Consider the following 20,883-nt stretch of genomic DNA (forward strand, 5'->3'; position numbering starts at 1 on the left):
GAATTCCTTATTTAATGTCACTCAGACTTTCCTGATCTCTATGTCTCCTACCTACTGTTTTATATTTCTATTTCTTTGACTCTCTGTGGTTTATACTAAGTTAATTCATCAGTACTTTATTCCATTTCTCTAATTTGTTCTCTGTGTTTAGTCTAAAGTTCAGCCCATCTATTATTTTAGGGTTTTTTTTTTTAATTTAAATAACTTACTTTTAAATTTTTAAATTATTTCTTTATACCCATCTCTTTTTGTTTCATATCTTCCTATTTGTATTACCTAATTTACCCTTTCTTTATAGGTATTATGTCTTTTTATTTTTTGAATATCTTTAATATACTGACTTTTAAAACTTTGTCAAGCTTCTCTATAAAATTGAAGTTTTTTTTTTTTATTTGAAGTAAATTTGTGTTCTAATTGTTGATTGTGTTTGTCATCTTAGTGTTCATTTACTCCATATATTTTGGATTTTTGGTCCTGAGTTCCTTCTGAATGGGAAATTTCATCCTTCATTCCCCCCTTCTCTCTCTCTCTTTATCCTTACTCCTTTCAGCCTAGCAGTATTTTGGGTTAACTCTACCCCTTCCTCCCACCCTGAAACTCAGTCCAGAAATAGGACATCCCAGCATTCCTGAAGGGGATGCTGATGACAATGAAGATCCCATCAGCAACCCAACTGGCAGCCCCGGAGAGTTCCTAGTCAGGGGGTGAGGTTTATAGGGGCAGTGTCCCCCTTTGACTCATTTTAAGATCTCAGCCTGGATTTTGGCCCACATCTAACATGAAACACTTTTAGTTCCTATTATGATAGAAAAGTTAAACTCACAGCCACCATCCCCTATATCTAGACCCAGAGCAAAGCAGGTGAGCAGCATGAATCAGACAACTATTATATATTTGTATTCCTTTTCTGGTCCAAAGCGATTTCATCTTATTTTTGAGCCCACCTAGCCTTTTATTTATTTATTTTTGGTTCTTTTTATGTTTATTCTACCATTTCAATATGTGGAGTGTATGGGTTAGGTCAAAATCTGAATTCACATATGATTTTTTTTTTAATGTATGTGTGTTATAATGGATAATCAGATTCTTAGAAAAGCATTATGCCCTAAACTATCCTTCTGCTAATACAAATGCCTAGGGGGTCAGTATATTTTAGAGTGTTTGTTTTGGTTTTTTGGTACTTAATACTTTTAAATGAAATAAGCAAAGGTCAACCTGTTAGAGCCTGCTTCTAATCTTGCTTCCTTTCCCTTCCAAAATGATTCATCTTGGAGCAGTTAGTTGACCACATAGAAACATCAAGAATGGAGATGAGAAATCAGCTCCTTCCCCACACTGGGAGAAGATCATCAGCCACCCTTGCTGTATACCCACTAAACTGACCTTCCTAAGTACCATCTTGATGATATTTTAAAATAACTTCTCCCCAGGTGCTTCTCAAGTACACAGGAATATAGTCTTCTCCAGACTGAAAGTGGCTTCCATTATCACTTATGCCTTAATGCCCCCAAATCTACTTCTTTCCCAAGTGGTTTTCCTGAGCTCTAGTTCCATACATCCAATTGCCTGTTAATCTAATGAGTTAGTTGCTCAACACCTCAAACTCGAAATGTAAATGCATTTTTCTCCAGCCCACCTCACCCCATCCATAGACACCTTTTTCTATGCTCCCCATCTTGATGAATGGTTCCACCACCTACCCAGTTGCCTGAGGCAGGAACCTGGTCATTACCTTCTTATCCTCCTGTCTCAACCCTCACATTCGATTTGTCCTCAAGTCCTGTCAAATCCATGCCTATCTCTTAATTCTCTCTCTCCTCTCTTTGCTTTGTGGTATTACTGCCTTAGTTCAGACTTGTATGTCCCCTTACCTGAGTTATTCACCAATCTCTAATTGACTTTCTTTCTTCCAGTATTAGCCACTCTATAACCAACCAGTCCTCCATTATGTTCTCAGATTGATCTTTCTATGTGACAAATACCATAATGATACTTCTCTGCTTAAAAATGACTCTCCGGGGTGCCTGGGTGACTCAGTTGTTAAGCATCTGCCTTCAGCTCAGGTCATGATCCCAGGGTCCTGGGATCGAGCCCCATGTCGGGCACCCTGCTCAGCGAGAAGCCTGTTTCTCCCTCTCCCGCTCCCCCTGCTTGTGTTCCCTCTCTCACTGTGTCTCTACCAAATAAATAAATAAAATCTTTAAAAAAAAAAAAAGATTACTTAAAAAAAAATGACTCTCCATTGGGGGCGCCTGCGTGGTTTAGTCAGTTAAGCGTCCAATTCTTGGTTTGGGCTCAGGTCATGATCTCAGGGTCCCGGGATCAAGCCCTGCATCAGGCTCTGACTCAGCAAGGAGTCTGCTGGTGCCTCTCTCTCTGTTCCTCCCTCATGCTCGCTCATGTTCTCTCTCTCAAATAAATGATACAATCTTTTTTAAAAAATTACTCTCCTTCCATTGATTTTGGGATAGAATCTTAACTTAGTAACTCTGCATATGAGGTTCTTCATCCTGGGACTCACCTCACCCCTCACCACCTTCACCACCTTCTAAATCCAGGCAAAATTAGTTTCTGTAAACCTGAGCCAACCTTGCCCTTTCTCCTCTCTGAATACTTTCTCCAGCCTACTGTGCATGGCTACCTCTTTCTAATCCATTACAGTCAATATTTCCTCTACAAAGCCATCCTTAATCCCTCTATTTTGTGCTCCTTTAGTACTCTGAATTCATCCATCTACTTAGTTATTCAACAAATGTTTCTCCTGCAGTATGGCCCAACAAGGATTCAACTGTGAACAAGGCAGTCAGGGCCCTGGAGCCCAGAGGGCATATTTTATGTTATTTATTCTTTCTCTCTCTCTTTAGACTGAGGTCCTCAAAGGCACAAATTAATATGTCTCACTCACCTTTGTTTTTTGTTTTTGTTTTTTAATCTATTTATTTATTTATTAGAGAGAGAGAGAGCATGAATGGGGGTAGGAAGGGTAGAAGGAAAGGGACAAGCAGACTCCTCGCTGAGCAGGGAGCCCAACATGGGGCTCGATCCCAGGACCCTGAGATCATGACCCAAGCCGAAGGCAGCTGCTTAACTGACTGAGCCACCCAGGTGCCCCATCTCACTCACCTTTGTATCCCTACCACTTAGATGGTCACAGGGACAAGCAGTGGCAGCAGCCAGTGGCTCCAAGGGCACCTCCAGCAAACAGTGGTGGTGCCAGGCAGGGGGGCCATCCATGCCTGCTGGGCTAAGGCAGCAGCTACCATAGTCCACGACACGTCTGGGACAGTGGAGCTCTGTCCTCCGTAGGCCTCTATCTCCAGCCCATCATGAAGGTGACAATCAGCGTGGCCCTCCACGGCTAAAGCAGCAGGGGAAGTCCATGTCCAGCAGGTGGGGGCGGGAAAGGCTTAAGGCCATGGTGCACAATCACCAGTTCTCCACCCTGTGGATTTCCAAGGGCACCACGGACTTCATCTACTCGGAGGGCAAGGTAGGCAAGAATCTGGTCACGTCTTTCCTGGCCTGCCTCCACGGCAAAGTCATTAAGCTTGGTGGCTTCTGGAGTCCTCAAGGTGCTGCCACCAAGTTCAAAATCAATTTCCCCACATGCCAGGGGACTCTTTCTTCCATGACACAAAGGAAGAGAATGAAATGCTGCCCAGAGAGAGGCCAGACACGAGTCACCTGGAGCAGCTACCCTGCACATTGTTTGCCCCAAGAGTCAGCCCAGCAAGGAGGTCCTGGTCAAGGTGCTTGAGAGGTGTGGGGAGATGGAGAACATGGACATTCCCACACTGGACCCACAACAGGAGGAGATGACAGGCCAGAACTTCCACACCTTCCGTTTCGGGGACACTTGAACTTCCAGGCCAAGGTCGCATACCGTGTGAACGTATGTGGGCTTCATCCAAGCCCAGAGCACCCTGAGCCGCCTGAAGCTCATGGGGAAAGGCGATGAGCGCCAGGCCACTCTGCCTGCTCCGTAAGGTTCCTCTTGATTCCAAACACCTGAGGGACGCCTCGCTGAAGACACAGCAGCTCGAGGGGCAGAAACTGCAGGAGCTGCAAGCACAAAGAAGATCAAAGCACCAAGAGAAAGGAGGCAGAGGAGAGGCAGAGAGCAGAGCCAAGGAAAGACAAAGAACAAGAAGAATTGGAGAGAGAAAGAAAAAGAGAGGAGAAGCCTCTGTCAGAATCAGAAAAAGCTCGAGAAGCTACAAGCAGAGGAGCAGAAAAAGCTACAAGAGAAAGCGAAGCTGACAGAGTGGAAGTTGCTGCTCAGGATACCCGCCCGCGGGGTGTGGCTGGTCTTGATCTTCAGCTCCGGAGCCACCTGTGGGTTCCTCTGACATGCGGGGTCAACGTCACGCCCCCCCCCCCCCACCGCTTTCTTCGGCTGCTTGCAATCTTAACCCCCTCCCTCCCGCAAAAAAATAAATCTTAATGCCAAGAAGAGAAAAAAAAACTCGGAATACTCAATAATTTTTTATTGTTTTAGAGTGACTATCCGTGACATAAACATTAAATTACTCTTAGCTACAAAGTGCTTAGACTAGTGGACAATCTAAACAGCCTGAGAGTGGTCACGTGCTATTCATACCACATCTAGAATTTCTTTTAAGTAACTCACAACATGGTGTATCAGCACTATCCAACTGAAACGTAATGCAAGCCATACACACATTTTTTAATTTTTCAGTGGTCACATTTTAAAGAATAAAAATAAATGGGTAAAATTAATTTTCATAATATATGTATTTAGCTAATATATCCAAAATATAATCATTTGAACATGAAATCAATGTAAAAATTGACTTTTTTCTTTTAAAAAAAAATTTTTTTTTTTATGTTATGTTAGTCACCAGACAGTACACCGTTAGTTTTTAGATGTACTGTTCCATGATTCATTGTTGGCATATAACACCCAGTGCTCCGTGCAATACGTGCCCTCCTTAACGAAGTCTTTGCGATCCGATGTTTATTTTACATTAACAACACAACTCAAGTTGTCCTAGCCACATTTCCAAGGCTCAGTAGCCACATGAGGCTAGTGGCTACCGCACTGGCCAGCACATGTCTAATTTAGAATAACGGTTTCAGATGGGATTTTAGCGGCAGACCATCTTCTTCAGATAAAGTCTTAGGCTGGGTCCTATGATGTAAATTGACCAGAACAGAGCAGCTCAGATTGGAGCGTGGAGCACAGGCGGACTTTCAAGAGCCCCACTTAGAATGCCCTCATCTGCCCCTCGTGCCACTCCCAGGCAGTCCTTGAGCGAGTCCACGAAAACTCTGCCATGCAGTGGCTCTCACCCTTCTCCTATTGCGCAATTGACTCCAATCTTTGAAAGAATTGGCCTTCCGAACACACTTGCATTAAGTAACCATACACTTGTGTTCTCTTGTTTTCATTCCAGAGGCACCTATAATCACTGCTCAATACTTCTAATCAGAATGAGATAAATGAGAGAATACATTGAATTGGGGGTGGGGGTGGGGTGGGAGGGTGGTGGAAAGTTGGCATTATCACTAGTAAATGTGGAGCTCGCTTTCCATTAGATTTTCTGATACCACCATTACTAGATGTGTGGGGCCTTTATTCTAAGTAAGATTGCCAGATAAACCCTATACTTTGATGTACTAAATCTGACAACCCTAATCCCAATGCCCTAGGGCAGTGCAGTGGGCTGGAGCCCTTGGGTTTTTCATCAAGACCAGGCAACCATCACTAGGTTAGTTAATGTCTCAACCTCAGCCAATCAAAACAGAACACCAGCTTTTTAAGATTTTTTTTTTTTTGCAGGGATTGTAGAAATTATTAGTGATCTTGTAAGCACAGTTTGAAAAACTATAAATTTCTTTAATTGGGTTTGAGACTTCCCCGGTGGATTAAGGATGATGGTTCTTAGGATTCCCAGTGTCAACATTTCATCAACACATCCAGACAATGAAATCCTATTCAGTGCTAAAAAGAGATGAGCTATCAAGCCATGAAAAGACATGGAGGAAGCATAAATGCATATTACTAAGTGAAGGAAGCTGATCTGAAAAGGCTACATATTGTATGATTCCAACGATAAGACATTTTGGAAAAGGCGAAACTATGGTGATGACAGTAAAAGGTCAGTGGTCGCCAGGGGTGATGGGCAGGTAGAGATGAATAGATGGAGCACAGAGGATTTTAGGGCAGTGAAAATATTCTGTATGATATTATAATGACAGCTATGTATTATTATATATTGGTCCAAACCCATAGAATGTACAACAGCAAGAGAGAACCCTAAGGTAAACTAGAGACTTTGGGTGGAAATGATATGTCTATATAGGTTTATCTTTGGTTAAAAAAAAAAAGTACCATTCTGGTGATTGATGTTGATAATAGGGGACCCTATCCATGTGTGGGGGCAGAGTCCATGGGAAATCTCTGTACCTTCCCCTCTATTTTGTTGTAAACCTAAAACTCCTCTAAAAAAAAAATAGTCTTACCCAAAAAAGTGCATCAACACATTCTCCCTGAGAATGTACTCAAAGGATGGCTGGTCCAAGCTGGGTGCATCTTGCAGCCATTCTGAGGCTTGTGCCTCCTCCTGTATTTGACTTGAACCCTCGATGTGCCTGGTGGAAGTTTTCCACATGTGGGGCTCATCGTGTCTACCATCCTTCCTTCACCATGCCACACACGTCCTGTCCTGCTTAGTGAATCTTTGTGTTGTCTTCCAGTTTTGCAATATCTAGATTATAAAACTCGGGTGCAGGTTTTCTCCTAGGTTATAAACTGGGTGGAAGAAAGGGTGAATTCCGAGGTACCTTCCTAAAACATTAGCTGTCGTACTAAGAAATGAAGAGGCACAAAAATTACAGGGAAAATTTAGCGACCTAAATAAGCAATTTACCAAGTAGATTGTATTTCATTCACATTTGACTGCCCAATGGTATCAGAGTAGTAAAAAAAATAGGCCAAAGCACTGAACAGGGTGAGGCTAGGGCAGAGATGGCACACCAAGGCCTAATATTCCCTTTGTATGCAGTTGGTTCCTCCATAATTTGCTCATTCCTTACCTTTACACAATTAACTTTTTATTTATCCTCCTCACAAAATTGTTTGAAATAAAAATCCAGGCTGGTAGCCAAAACCGCCTAAGTCTTTCCAGCTTCCTCTTCCTGTGTGGAATGACAACATGGATGTCCCCGGGGGTTGCTTTGCATTGCTGAACTCATCCTGTGGGGGTCAGTCCAAGGGAAAGCCAATAGTGAGTTCTGAATTCTAAAGAAATATCAAAGCCATCTTTATGGGTCCCACAGTTCCTGCAGATCCTTAGAAGCAATGATAAATGTAGGTTGTTAAACTTGGAAACAATAGAAAACAATCTGGAAATTAACAAACTGCCTTTGGCAAAAGACTGTGTACCCCAGGTGTACAGATTTTGCAATAAATCAATGTAGGAGATGTAACTTGTGACAGGTAGTGCCTTTGGGGATCACCCATGATATGAGATTCTGCCGAATTGCTGCTGGCCTTCTGGAAAATAGAAACAATCTTAACACACATATGTTGTGACCTAATCTTTCTACTACACTTTTCTCTTTTAATTTTTCCTACCTTTCATTTCTCTTCATTAAAAAAAGAACTTTAGTATTTTAAAAATTGGAGTAAGACATCTAAGCTATGTTTTAGAAAAATGTAGGTTGGGAAAAGGAAGAAAAGAAGGAGGGGAAGATTCTTTCATCAGAGACCACAGTTATGTTCCAGAACATGTAAAAGAGTCTGTATGAAGCTAGAGGTAAGATAAAAATAGAATGGCTTTCTCAGATTTCAAACTATACTATAAATCGATAGTAATCAAAATGGTATGGTACTGGCACAAAAATAGACACATAGATCAACGGAACAAGATAGAGACCCTAGAAATAAACCCATGCTTACATAGTTCATTAATCTATAACAAAGGAGACAAGAATATTCAATGGGGAAGAGATAGTGTCTTCAATAAATGGTGTTAGGAAAACTGGACAGTCACATGCCAAAGAATGAAACTGGACCACTTTCTTACACCATACACAAAAATAAACTCAAAATGGATTAAAGGCTTAAATGTAAGACCTGAAACAATAAAACTCCTAAAAGAAAAAACAGGCAGTAAACTCTTGAACAACGCAATATGTATTAGCAAAATTTATTAGCAATATTTTTCTGGATCTGTCTTCTCAGCAAGAGGAACAAAAGCAAAAAATAAATAACTGGAACTACATCAAACTACAAAGCTTTTGCACAGCAAAGGAAACTATCAATAAAACAAAAGGACAACCTACTGAATAGAAGAAGATAGTTGCAAATGATATATCCAATAAGGGGTTAATACCCGAAATATATAAAGAACTCATACAACTTAACAAAAATACAGTCTGATTGTAAAATGGGCAGAGGTCTGGAATAGACATTTTTCCAAAGACATGCAGATGGCCTACAGTCACATGAAAAGATATTCAACATTATTACTCATCAGAGAAATGCAAATCAAAACCACAATGAGGTATCTACCTTAGACTGGTCAGAATGACTAGTACCAAAGAGACAAGAAATGGCAGGGGGGCGCCTGGGTGGCTCAGTCATTAAGCGTCTGGCTTCGGCTCAGGTCATAATCCCAGGGTCCTGGGATCGGGCCCCGCATCGGGCTCCCTGCACCACGGGAAGCCTGCTTCTCCCTCTCCCACTCCCCCTGCTTGTGTTCCCTCTCATGCTGTCTCTCTCTCTGTCAAATAAATAAATAAAATCTTTAAAAAAAAAGAAAAAAGAAAATAGAAATGGCAGGTATTGGTGAGGACGTAGAGAAAAGGGAACCCTTGTGCACTATTGGTAGGAATGTAAATTGGTACAGCCACTATGGAAAACCGTATGGAGATTCGTCAAAAAATTAAAAATTGAAATACCATATTATCCATTAATTCCACATCTGTGTATTTATTCAAAGAAAAATGAAAACACTAATGTGAAAAGATATATGCATCCTAAATTTATAGCTGCATTCTTTACAACAGCCAAATTATGGAAGCAGCCCATGTGTCCATTGACAGATGAATGGCTAAAGAAGATGTGGTATATTTATACGATGGAATATTACTTATCCATAAAAAAAAGAATGAAATCTTGTCATTCATGACAACATGGATGGACCTAGATGGTACTATGCTAAGTGAAATAAGTCAGACAGGGAAACAACAATACCATATGATTTCACTTTTACGTGGAATCCAAAAAAAAAAGATAAACGAACAAACAAGTAAATTTATAACTACAGAGATCAAACTGGCAATTACCAGAGGGCAGGGGGTGGGACGATGAGTACAATTATGAAGGGGATTAGGAGGTACAAACTTCCAGTTATAAAATAAGTAAGTCACCAAGATGGAAAGTACAGCATAGGGAATATAGTCAATAATATTGTAGTAATTTTGTATGGTGGGCAGATGGTGACAAACTTAGCGTGATGGGCACTTTATAATGTACATAACTGTTGAATCACTGTTGTATACCTGAAACTAATATAATATTTTATGTCAACTACACTTCAATTGAAAACTTAAAAATAATAAAATGGCTTTAAATTTCTATCACTACAGGCAGCCCCCAATCTAAGAAACAGTTGGGTAATAAAGGTTTATTCTCTAAACTGTTGTTCAGAGCTCAGAATTTTATTTCCATAGAAACATCATAAATGATTGAGCTCAAAAATAAATAAATAATAAATAAATAAATAAAAATAAAATAAATGATTGAGCTCATAGACCAAACATGAAAAGTTGATTTAACTCCATAATGATTGTGAAGGACAGGACTCATGGATCTACTTCAAATTCAACTAACCACTCTGTACGGTATTCTTCTGATGGTTAGACCTATATCAAGTTCTGACTCAGAATACTAGGCACATTCTATGCCCCAACCCCCACCCCCGCCATCTATCTCCTTGCTCTTGTTTTGAAATTCTCAGCAGAAACACCAGGACCTTCCTAATGGAATGAATGAGAATTCAGGTCTCCTGTCTCCAAACCCTTTCCAGAAGTTATCCCTTTATATCTGGGTAAAAGGTAACACTTGGGTCAGTCATTCTTGGGGTCTCTGAATTAGGAGAGTGGGGTATTACCTCCACAGAAACAGAGCCTGTAGATTCAGACCTCCTCTACTTCGTGGGTCATAAGGTGTTAAGGTAGAGAGTATGACTGAAAGAGCATTGGACTGTGTGGTCAACAAAACTGAATTTGAATCTTGACCATTACCTATGTAACCTTGAATGAATGACTTGACATATCTGGGCCTTACTTTTCATTTATTTAAAAAATAATAAATAAGGGAACCTGAGTGGCTCAGTCGGGTAAGCATCTGACTCTTGATTTCAGCTCAGGTCACAATCTCAGAGTTGTGAGATCCAGCCCTGTGTGAGGCTCCATGCTGAGTGTGGATTCTGCTTGGGGTTCTTTCTCTCCCTCTCCCTCTGCCCCTCCCCATCTCTCTCCCTCTGTAAAAAAAAAAAAAAAAGTAAATAAAGAATAATAATAATAAATAAATAGTATGTCCAATTTTTGAAAAGAAAGTTTTTAGCTTTCAAGAGAATTTCAAAGGAATCTATCACCACCACCACCACCCTTCCCAAATTAAGAACAACTGGACAAAATGATGTGCTAAATTCTTTTAACCATGGCATTTTAAATTCTAAGTCTAGTATTTCTTAGAATCTGCCTAACCATGATTTCCTCACCAACTGAATATCAGAACCCTCCAAATCATCTGGTATCATCCTCCTCCTCCATATTAGTTAAACAACAAGCAGAATGACAAAAGTTTTATAACCTTTCTACATGACTTCTCATTCTCTGAAAACCTTTCTTTTTGCTGTCATAAAAGATCTATCACTTCCAAACCCTCAATTTCCAAATGAGAGTTTACTTTGATTGGACTAACTGGTAATTTCTAGGTCTGCACTCAGTGTCTTGTAGATACTTTTTCCCCCATCTCCTCAATCAATTCATCCTTCTGCTTCAATTTGCTTGACATGTTCCTTGCTCCTTAAGAGTTTTGGACCCAAGACAGGGGTTGAAATCTAAGGTCAGCCCTCATAATTTAGAATCACTCTTTTTTTTTTCTTTCAGGAAAAGGAGCATTGAATTGCTTATCCTGTGTGTGGAGTTACCACCTAGTGGGAGGAATCTGCATCTCGGACTGTCTGGTGGGGGAGTACAGAGTGGGAGAGGTACTGAGAGCTGGGCATGCTCTGCCCTCCCCCGTTTCTGCAGAGCCATGGGAGCTTGCTCCCACAGGTCATTCTGGGCAAAGTCAAGAAGTTCTAAAATTCCTAAACTTGCTCTAGTTTTATAATCTTCTACCACTGCATCACAGAAGAATGGTGTTACCCATCTGTAGCCTTAATCCCAGCCAAAGGAACTGAGATGACCTGAGATAAATAATGGGGAAGTTAGATAATGAGGACCCCAGATTTACCTCTACATTCATTGCTCGTGACCTTAGAAGTTTCAGGTCCACTTAAGAATATTATATCAGGGAGTGCCTGGGTGGCTCAGTCGTTAAGCATCTGCCCTCGGCTCCAGGTCATGATCCCAGGGTCCTGGGATCGAGCCCCACATCAGGCTCCCTGCTCTGCGGGAAGCCTGCTTGTCCCTCTCCCACTCCCCCTGCTTGTGTTCTCTCTCTCGCTATGGCTCTGTCAAATAAATAAATAAAATCTTAAAAAAAAAAAAAAAGAATATTATATCAGAAGTAAGAAATATTGGGGTGCCTGGGAGGCTCAGTCAGTTAAGCATTAGACTCTTGATTTTGGCTCAGGGTCATGATCTCAGGGTCCTGGGATCAAGCCCCAGGTCGGGTTCTACGCTCAGCGTGGCGTCTGCTTGAGATTCTCTCTGCTTCTCCCTCTTCCCTTCCCCCACTCAATCCCTCTCTCTCTCTCTCTCTCAAATAAATAAATAAATCTTAAAAGAAAGAATTTCCCAGCTTTGGGGCTCAGGTGGCCCCCAAGACCCTCCCATGGGGCCCCAAACGATAATGATCAAAAAGCAGGAACCTCTCCAGCCTGCTGCCCCAAACCCCACCACACATGGTTTGTTTCAATCTGACCCAGCAGCTGGAAAAAAAAAAAATTTTTTTTTTTTTTTTAAAGTCAAGGAAATTTATTTCCTGAGGTCATGACACAGGAAGTAGACTCAGCCACAGCTGTGCAGCTCTCACAGTGGAGGCCAGAGCCTTACTGACATGCTGGAGGAGCCAGGACGCTTATAGGGAAATGTCCAATTACCTCTGTTAGTGTTCACAAGAGTGGAGAGCCGTCCCAGAGCAAAGGTGTCAGGGAGCAGGTCCTGAGCGCACGCGGGGTGCTGGCACGCCCGGCTTCACTGCGAGACCTCGGGGAGGGGGAGGCGTCAACAATTTACAGAGGGTCCAGCTGCTGGGTCAGATTGAAACAAACCATGTGTGGTGGGGTTTGGGGCAGCAGGCTGGAGAGGTTTCTGCCTTTTGATCATTATCGTTTGGGGCCCCATGGGAGGGTCTTGGGGGCCACCTGAGCCCCAAAGCTGGGAAATTCTTCAGAGCTGCTCATATCAGGGGCCTTCTCGCTGCTGTTCGCGGTCCAGGGAGCGTCCTGGACCACAAAGCCCTTGGATGGCGCTTTGGACTCCTTGTGGGCTGGCGGCTTCATGTACAGCTGCAGGGCCTCACTGTCGACCACGTCAGCCAGGTATTCCTCCTCTAGGTTGAGGATGTGGTCGACAGCTTCTTCCACATTCTCTGGGAGCCCCGTCACGGTGATGCAGTTGGGGTCTGGGGCTCCACTCTGCGGGAAGCGAATGTCCACCTTGAATTCATCCATTATTTGGCGGACGGCTTTGCCACGGGCGCCAATGATGCGGGCGTGAACACGGTGGTCCAGTGGGACATCCTCAGAAACCATCTGTTCAGGTTCACCCACAATTTTCAGTATGGCGTCCCGGGCAGCTTCTGTATTCTTTTCTTTTTTTTTTTTTTTTTTTTTTTTTTTTTTTTTTTTTAAAGATTTTATTTATTTATTTGAGACAGAGAGAATGAGATACAGAGAGCATGAGAAGGAGGAAGGTCAGAGGGAGAAGCAGACTCCCTGCTGAGCAGGGAGCCCGATGCGGGACTCGATCCAGGGACTCCAGGATCATGACCTGAGCCGAAGGCAGTCGCTTAACCAACTGAGCCACCCAGGCGCCCCTTCTGTATTCTTTTCATACCCTGTGATGGTAATTTGGTCCTGGGGCTGGCTCCCATCGTCCTTATCTGGAACCTGAATGTTCACATCATGTTCCAAGCGGATTTGTGTAATCACTGCCCCCTTCCTCCCAATAATTTTGGGATGGTATCTGGGGTCCACAGTGACGCTCAGCTTAAAGCTCCTTAAAGCCCGGTCCTCCTGCTCAGCCTGCAGCTCCTTCACACGCTCCAGCAAGCCAGCCTTGGCCCGATCCAAATTCACGGCAAGGCCAGTGATGGCGATGATGTCGGACTGCAGTTCTGGCGCCGGCACGTGGAGAGAAGAAATATCTTCTCTCCTACCCCTCTGCTGTCTAACCTGAAATGCCTGAATAATGTCAAAACTACACAACTGCTGTTGGTCTTTCATTTCCTCCACCCCTGCCCAGTGTATTAGGAGAGATATATTTCATTTCCTTGCCTAGAAACCATGGATATTCTGAGTTCACTAACTTCTTGTGTTTCCAAACTGTAGAAATTAAGTAAATCTCTCCACGGTGAAATTAACATGACCCAACCTATTCACATAGGAGCTCTCTTCACATCCTTACACCTTGGAGAAACTCCTCAGTTTCAGAGAGATTAGATAATTTGCTAAAGATCACATGAGTAGTAAGTAACAAGGCTGGGACTGAACCCAGGGATCCTGACAGCTAACCCAGGATTTGATAAGATAATAACAGCTGAGAAAGCACCTTATCAGCACCTGAAACATGCCCAAGTGCTCCATAAAGGCAATTTCCATTCCTTAATTTTTCTACCATCCTTCCAAAACACAGAAAAGAGGAAGACCTCTTCCCTCATCTACATTTCTAGCATCACTGGAGCAGCAACTTGTCAGGAAGGAAGCCACTTTCTCCTTATCTCTTACTTCACTGTCTTAGCTAACCAGTCACAAATATAATGGGGCAGGGCCACAAGCATCTAACAACCACAGAGGCCAAGCTGATTAGTGTACCTGAGTGAAGGGTGTTGGGTCAAAGAAAACCCCAGCGAGGACTTGATGACAAGTGGAATTTGTTGGTGACATTGGAGCAAGTGCTGGGGATTCTATCAACTAGGAGAGCACAAAAAGAGGGTCACTGCCCCTCAGCTGTCTGGGATGTTGCCATGTGGGAGTGATGACCGTGCTGACAGTCTAGTTTTTAAAGAGAAACTAGGAACTGACTGACAAGTGAAATATCCCAATTTTGAAATGTGGGCAAAAGAATTGAAAATTTTTTAAAGTATGAAGGTCAATTTTAGTAATGAGCCAGATACAACTTTTCCTTGACCAGGTACAGCCCATTAGCTGTCAGTTGGTAACTTGAGCCATTCTAGAAGCCTGTTCTCCCACTACTGTTACCAGCAAATCTCAGATGGAGAGACCCAGAGATGGTTTCCTCCAAGTGCAGACAGTTTGTTCTTTCACCCTGAACAGTTAAAATGGACCCAGAACAAGCTATCTTTCTTCTGTCCCCCACATGCCTCCCTCCCTCATGGAGACAAGATGGAACTCCCACCTGGGAACTCCGGTGGCTTGTTGATTCCTCCACACTCAAAAAGAATCTCCCAATTGTTCTTACCAGGGCGAGAAGTTTAACTGTGAAAAATGCCACGAGAGCTGTGTGGAATGCAAGGGACCTGGCACCAAGAACTGTACCATGTGCCCCGCCAGCCTGGTGCTGCTTATGGATGACAACCGTTGCCTACACTGCTGTAACATGTCCGATCCCGCCAACGCCCAGGACTGCTGTGACTGCCGGAACACCACAGGTGAGCAGAGAGGAAGAGCAGCCTGCAGAGGAAGGGCCTGTCCTCTGGAGGGGGATGAGAGCAGAGGGGAGAGGAGGAGAGTTCCAGAGAATAAGTAAAGCTACCTTCTTCTTGCATGCCTGCTGTGTACCTAAAACTTTCTGTCAATCAACTCATAGAAGTAGATATTTTTATTTTTATTTTTATTTTTTATTTTTTTTAAAGAGTTGCTTATTTCAGAGAGAGTGTGAGAGCACAAGTGGGGAGAGGGACAGAAGGAGAGGGAGAGAGAGAATCTTCAAGCAGACTCCCTGCTGAGTGTGGAACCCGACTCGGGGCTCAATCCCAGGACCCTGAGATCATGACCGGAGCTGAAATCAAGAGTTGGCCGCTTAACCAACGAAGCCACCCAGGTGCCCCTAAGTAGATTTTTTTGAAGGAATCTCTACACCCAAAGTGGGGCTCTAACTCATAACCCTAAGATCAAGAGTCGCATGCTCTACCTACTGAGCCAGCCAGGCGCCCCTATAAGTAGATATTATTAATTCCCTTTTGCGGATGAGAAGACCAAGACCCAAAGGGTTTGATTAGCATGTTCAAGTCCATAGCAATGTTAAGGGCTCATCTGGAATTAGACTGTAGGCCCTTTGGACTGCAAAGCCTGCATTCTTTCCACTGGTGTCTGCCTCTAAGATAAGAACTCAAGTCTGTCTAGAATCTCATGTTTTTAAAAAGATTTTATTTATTTACTTTAGAGAAAGAGAAAGAGAAAGAGAGAGCAAGTGAGTGAGCGGGGGAAGGGTGGAGGGAGAGAGGGAATCTCAAGCAGACTCCCCACTGAATGTGGAGCCTGACGTGGGGGCTCAATCTAACGACCCTGAGATCATGACCTGAGCCGAAACCAAGAGTCAGACGCTTAACCGACTGAGCCACCCAGGCGCCCCTAGAATCTCATCTTTATAACTTTACTTTCTTCTTTTTTATTCCTCTCTCCTGGAAAAACAAGGAAAAGAAACAACTATCCAAAAAGCTGATGCCAATATTACCTTGATTCTGCTGTAGACTCATTCTATGGAAGTTAGCCAAATTCTAGGACTCCCCTTAGAGACTTAAGGCATTTTAAAAATGAAATTTCATCAAAGGCTAAAAAGAAACAAAACCCTTTTTACCAATTCCCAGGCCCCCAACTGTCTCCTACCCCTGACCTCATCTATATGTATATGGGTACTTGGACTTCATAGGCCACAAACTCAGAAGGATCCCATATGGAGTGATTCCTTCTTAAATACATAAATATAAAATATTTTTATTTATATGTTTATTATATATTAGATATTTGTTTTCTTAAAATACATTCTCTAGTCCAGAAGCAGATCATTTCCTTGGGGTTCAGATGTATCGTGGACTGACAAAGAGACATCATATTTATTTGAGCCTGTCCATGTATAAGTGAGGTAAATCTCAGACCCATAATTGCTACTAGCCATTTCTTTTTTATTTTTTTCTTAGCCTTTTCAATTAAATTCTAAATATCATCTTTCCAAAAATGAAATATTTCCTTCTTTTAGCTTTCCTACCCCCCAAAACAGCTGGTCTCTCCAGCCCCTCATACGTATCCACCTTCAGGGTCTGATTGCCTAATATCCACGCTATGTCAGCTAAGAATAATAACCCTCATTACATCAATGGCTTTAAATGAAACCAGAAGTATGTGTGTGTTGGGTGCAGAGTTTCTCTAAGACTGTTCCAACTAAGAACTATTTAGTCAGCTTTCCTGGGCCTTCTGTGGCACTTGAAGATCCACCTGGGGCAACTCTGCAAAAGTCTAAATACTCTTGATTACCTGCTCATATTTTTACTGAGACTCTGCTCCTTTAAAGAAACCAGATCACAGAGGCTGACCCTGACTCTGCAGACCTACGCCTGGAGAAGAGTAAGACATGATTGCATATGGCGCCCTAGTAATTGAAACAATCTCGAAACATCTTTTATTGATTCTCCTGCCCTAGGCAGTATTTATCTGCAAGTACCACATACAGATTGCGTATCCATCCCTCTGGTGCTTTAATATTTCCTCCAGAGAAAAATTCTGTGCTGATATTGTTAATGACAAAAACAATTATGATAGTGCTATTATTTTAGAAGAGGAAATTCTGCTTGATGGGCAAAAATCCCATGAGGATGGAAGTTTGGATAAAATAAGCAACTTATTTATCACTAGCAAAAAGAGAGGGCAATACATAGTGGTGATGAATCAAACCTAATTGGCCAGTATGTAATAAGCAAAAATAATGGCCCCTAAAATAATTGGCAGCAGAATTACATCCATTAAGCTAGTATATGTAATGTACCTAAAATCTCATAAAAGAATCCTGGGGGCAGACCCAGGTGGTTCAAAAACCACTTATGGAAGACTACCCTGTATTTCAACTGAGCCTGCTAGTTTTTTCCCTGGTGTTCTCATACTCTCTTTCACGCTTCCATTTGGCAGGTTGAAGAATAGGGGGGAAAAAAGTGGGTAACTTACCCAAATCATACCACCTGAATAAATGAGTGAAAAGTAAGAAAAATGAGCTCATCACTGAATTTGTGGCTTGGTCCTTCCTTTTGTGACAGTTTTGGTTACTCCGTGTTCTCAATCAAGGCATCAAAACAGAGGCTGGTGGATGAACGACAGGGAGTAGAGCTCTCAACTTTAGAAATCTTAATTATGACACAAGAGTCCCTTATCACTCAACTTGGTCATCAGAATTTAAAGAAGCTACCTCTCTTCCTGTCAGATTAGGGCTACAGAATGCATGACCCCAAAAACACAACTGTCAGAGTGTTTGACCAAACACCTCCAGTCCATAGCATGCAATTTAGATTCCTGGGTTTGATTTTTTTTTTTAAGATTTTATTTATTTATTTGACAGAGAGAGACACAGCAAGAGAGGGAACACAAGCAGGGGGAGTGGGAGAGGGAGAAGCAGGCTTCCCGTGGTGCAGGGAGCCCGATGTGGAGATCGATCCCAGAACCCTGGGATCATGACCTGAGCCGAAGGCAGATGCTTAATGACTGAGCCACCCAGGCGCCCCTGGGTTTGAATTTTAATTGTTCCACAGACAAGCTTTTGCCTCTGACAGGCAGCTATTCACGTCCTCTCTGTGGGCCTCAGTTTCCTCAACTGTCAAGCAAGAGACTGACCTAATTAATTTTTTTTTTAAATATTTCACTGAATTCTACTTATTTACCAGAGTAAGTTAACTTGGTATTTAAAACAAATCTTCAGGGACGCCTGGGTGGCTCAGTTGGTTACACATCTGCCTTCGGCTCAGGTCATGATCCCGTGGTCCTGGGATCGAGTCCCGCATAGGGCTCCTTGCTCAGCGGGGAGCCTACTTCTCTCTCTGCATGCCGCTCTCCCTGCTTGTCCTCTCCCATTCTCTCTGAGACAAATAAATAAAATTTTTTAAAAATCTTTTTTTAATTTTATTTTTTTATTATTATGTTATGTTAATCACCATACATTACATCATTAGTTTTGATGTAGTGTTCCAAAATCTTAAAAAATAATAATAAAAAAAAAAGAATAAAACAAATCTTCAGGGGCACCTGGGTGGCTCAGTCGGTTGAACATCAGACTCTTGATCTCAGCTCAGGTCTTGATCTCACATCATGAGTTCAAGCCCCATGTTGATTTCCACTGGGCATGTGGATCCTACTTTAAAAAATTAACAAACGAAAAATAAAACAAACCCTATTCTCCAGCTGATTTGCTTTTTCTCTACATTTAGCTGTGGAGATTCTCTTCTGCCAGTGTTCAGGTGATTTCCTGGGTTATTTACACTGATGTGGGTGTTATCTAGGTGTGATGAGGTGAGCCTAGGATCCTCCTACTCCACCATCTTCTCCAGAGTCTGACCTAATTAATTTCTAAGGCCCCACACAACTGTAAGAGTCAATGGTTTGGGGGCACCTGGCTGGCTCAGTCAGTAGAGAGAGCGACTCTTGATCTCAGGATCATGGGTTCGAGCCCCATATTAGGTATAGAGGCTACTTAAAAAAAAAAAAAAAGTCAATGGCTTTATAAATAATCTTCTCTGACCTTGAATGTTGGACCAGGTTGAAGGGTACCTGGGGAGAGGAATCAGTCTTAGAGAAAGTCAGAGTTGAAACAAAAAATAGAGCATTTAGCAGTAACTGAAGCATGGCCCAAGATGGAATATTTCTCTTAAGAAGGAGATAGAAAAATCGATTGGTCAGGTTGGATGCTTGGTGACTGACTCATGAGGTATGAGGATGAGGGGACTCTATTTCTCAAACTGACCTTCATCCTAGAAGGGTTTGTTGGCATCATCAGACACAGACCGGGACTCTCAGGGGGTCCACAGAACAATTCTGTCGAGTGGTGTGCCCTCTAGGGAAATCAGAGATAGGGATTCTACCATTTTCGTTTTCAAAGATAGAGCAAAGCTTTTTAACTCAGAAGCTAATTTTCCTCATTCCATTTCTTCTCTCCCACCCTTCCCCTCTCCGCTCTTCCTTTGGGGTCTTCTTCCAACAGAGGAGTGTATCCTTCAAGCAAGTGAAATTGGGCCTGCGGGCAAACAGACCAAGATAGCCCTGTTCATCACCTCCTCTGTTATGCTGGTGCTTCTGCTCGGGGCAGCTGTGATTGTCTGGAGGAAATCTCGGGGCCGAGTCCAGCCAGTAGCGAAGGCTGGCTATGAGAAGCTGGCTAACCCTAGCAAGTCATACGTTTCCTATAAGAGCAGCCCCAGCTTTGAAGAGGATCAGGTGATTGAGTACAGGGACCGGGACTATGATGAGGATGATGAGGATGACATTGTCTACATGGGCCAAGATGGCACTGTTTACCGGAAATTTAAGTATGGGCTGCTGGATGAGGAGGAGGAGGAGCTGGAATACGATGACGAGAGCTACTCCTACCAGTAGACAAGAGGCCACCCGCCCCTCACCCTTCTCCATTCCACTCACAGGCATGCATTCGAGCGTTACAGTTTTGGAGTTTTATCCCCACACATCAGGCTGATGTGTGGGTGTTTGTCTTTGTCCTCTTAACCGTGAGTCCAACCAGAGTATGTAAGAATGCTGAAATAATTTGTACTTCTTTTGAGTGGCTAAACTCAATTAACCATAACTGAGGAACAAGGATAAAATTCAGAGAGATTTCCCTCAAAATAATAAGTCAAAATACAGGAAGTGAAAAAAGTGAGATTTGTACATTTCATGAGATTAAAAAGTATTGGACCTACAGGAATCCTGTTTCTCAGCTGTCTTGTGGAGATATTTGCTGCCTTCTGGGATTCTGATATTTCTGTAAATGATTTGGGGGTATGGGGAGACAAAAGAGTTGTTTGTCTCAGGGGATTTTTCTCCCCTGTCAGCCATCTTTAGGCAAAGGTTGGTTCTGCTAGGGCCAGCTAAAGAGGGTTCTCCTCCTCATGCCCTTTATCACTCGCCTCCAGACTGCCCCTGGGGAGCAGAAGACACTACCTGTGCTAAGGGTGTTCCCACCCTACTTGGAGGTGAGGAAAGAAAAGGGAGCCAGCATTAGAACCAAGGAACCATGTGCTCCCAGGGCTCTGGTTCTTCTGCAAGAATCCACAGCCATCCTGTTCTAGGGACAAAGCAAGCTCAGGCAGGACATAGATAGCAAGCCAGTAGGACAGAAATCACTACATTTCCAAGAATTGCAGCATTACACCCTCATGATTTCCTAACAGCTTTTGTGGTGGGAAACACCAGCTAAGACACTGAGTAATAAAAGAAAAATGGTAGCGTTAACCTAACATAAAATGGGATAAAATGACAAGAACTGCATCTACTCCGAGAGGGAAAAAAAAAAACACAAAACGTTTTT

The 20,883-nt window shown here is 42.8% G+C and overlaps 1 protein-coding gene and 1 pseudogene across 2 annotated transcripts in view; both read left to right on the forward strand.

Moving 5' to 3' along the window:
• Positions 1-20,511, forward strand: part of PCSK5 (proprotein convertase subtilisin/kexin type 5) — a 466,280-nt gene extending 445,769 nt beyond the window's left edge. For both annotated transcript variants that reach the window (XM_045882270.2, XM_045882271.2), the window contains 3 exons: positions 11,146-11,246; positions 14,851-15,037; positions 19,564-20,511. In XM_045882270.2, coding sequence (XP_045738226.1) covers positions 11,146-11,246; positions 14,851-15,037; positions 19,564-19,955 — 680 coding nt within the window. In that variant the 3' untranslated portion in view covers positions 19,956-20,511. The remainder of the gene's footprint in view (positions 1-11,145; positions 11,247-14,850; positions 15,038-19,563) is intronic.
• Positions 3,128-4,349, forward strand: LOC135362740 (A-kinase anchor protein 17A-like; annotated as a pseudogene).
• Positions 20,512-20,883: the final 372 nt, after the last annotated feature.

This window comes from Mirounga angustirostris, unplaced genomic scaffold (genome assembly GCF_029215605.1).
Source record: "Mirounga angustirostris isolate CCGP_5_RB_7025 unplaced genomic scaffold, mMirAng1.0.hap1 SCAF_15, whole genome shotgun sequence".
Taxonomy (NCBI): domain Eukaryota; kingdom Metazoa; phylum Chordata; class Mammalia; order Carnivora; family Phocidae; genus Mirounga; species Mirounga angustirostris.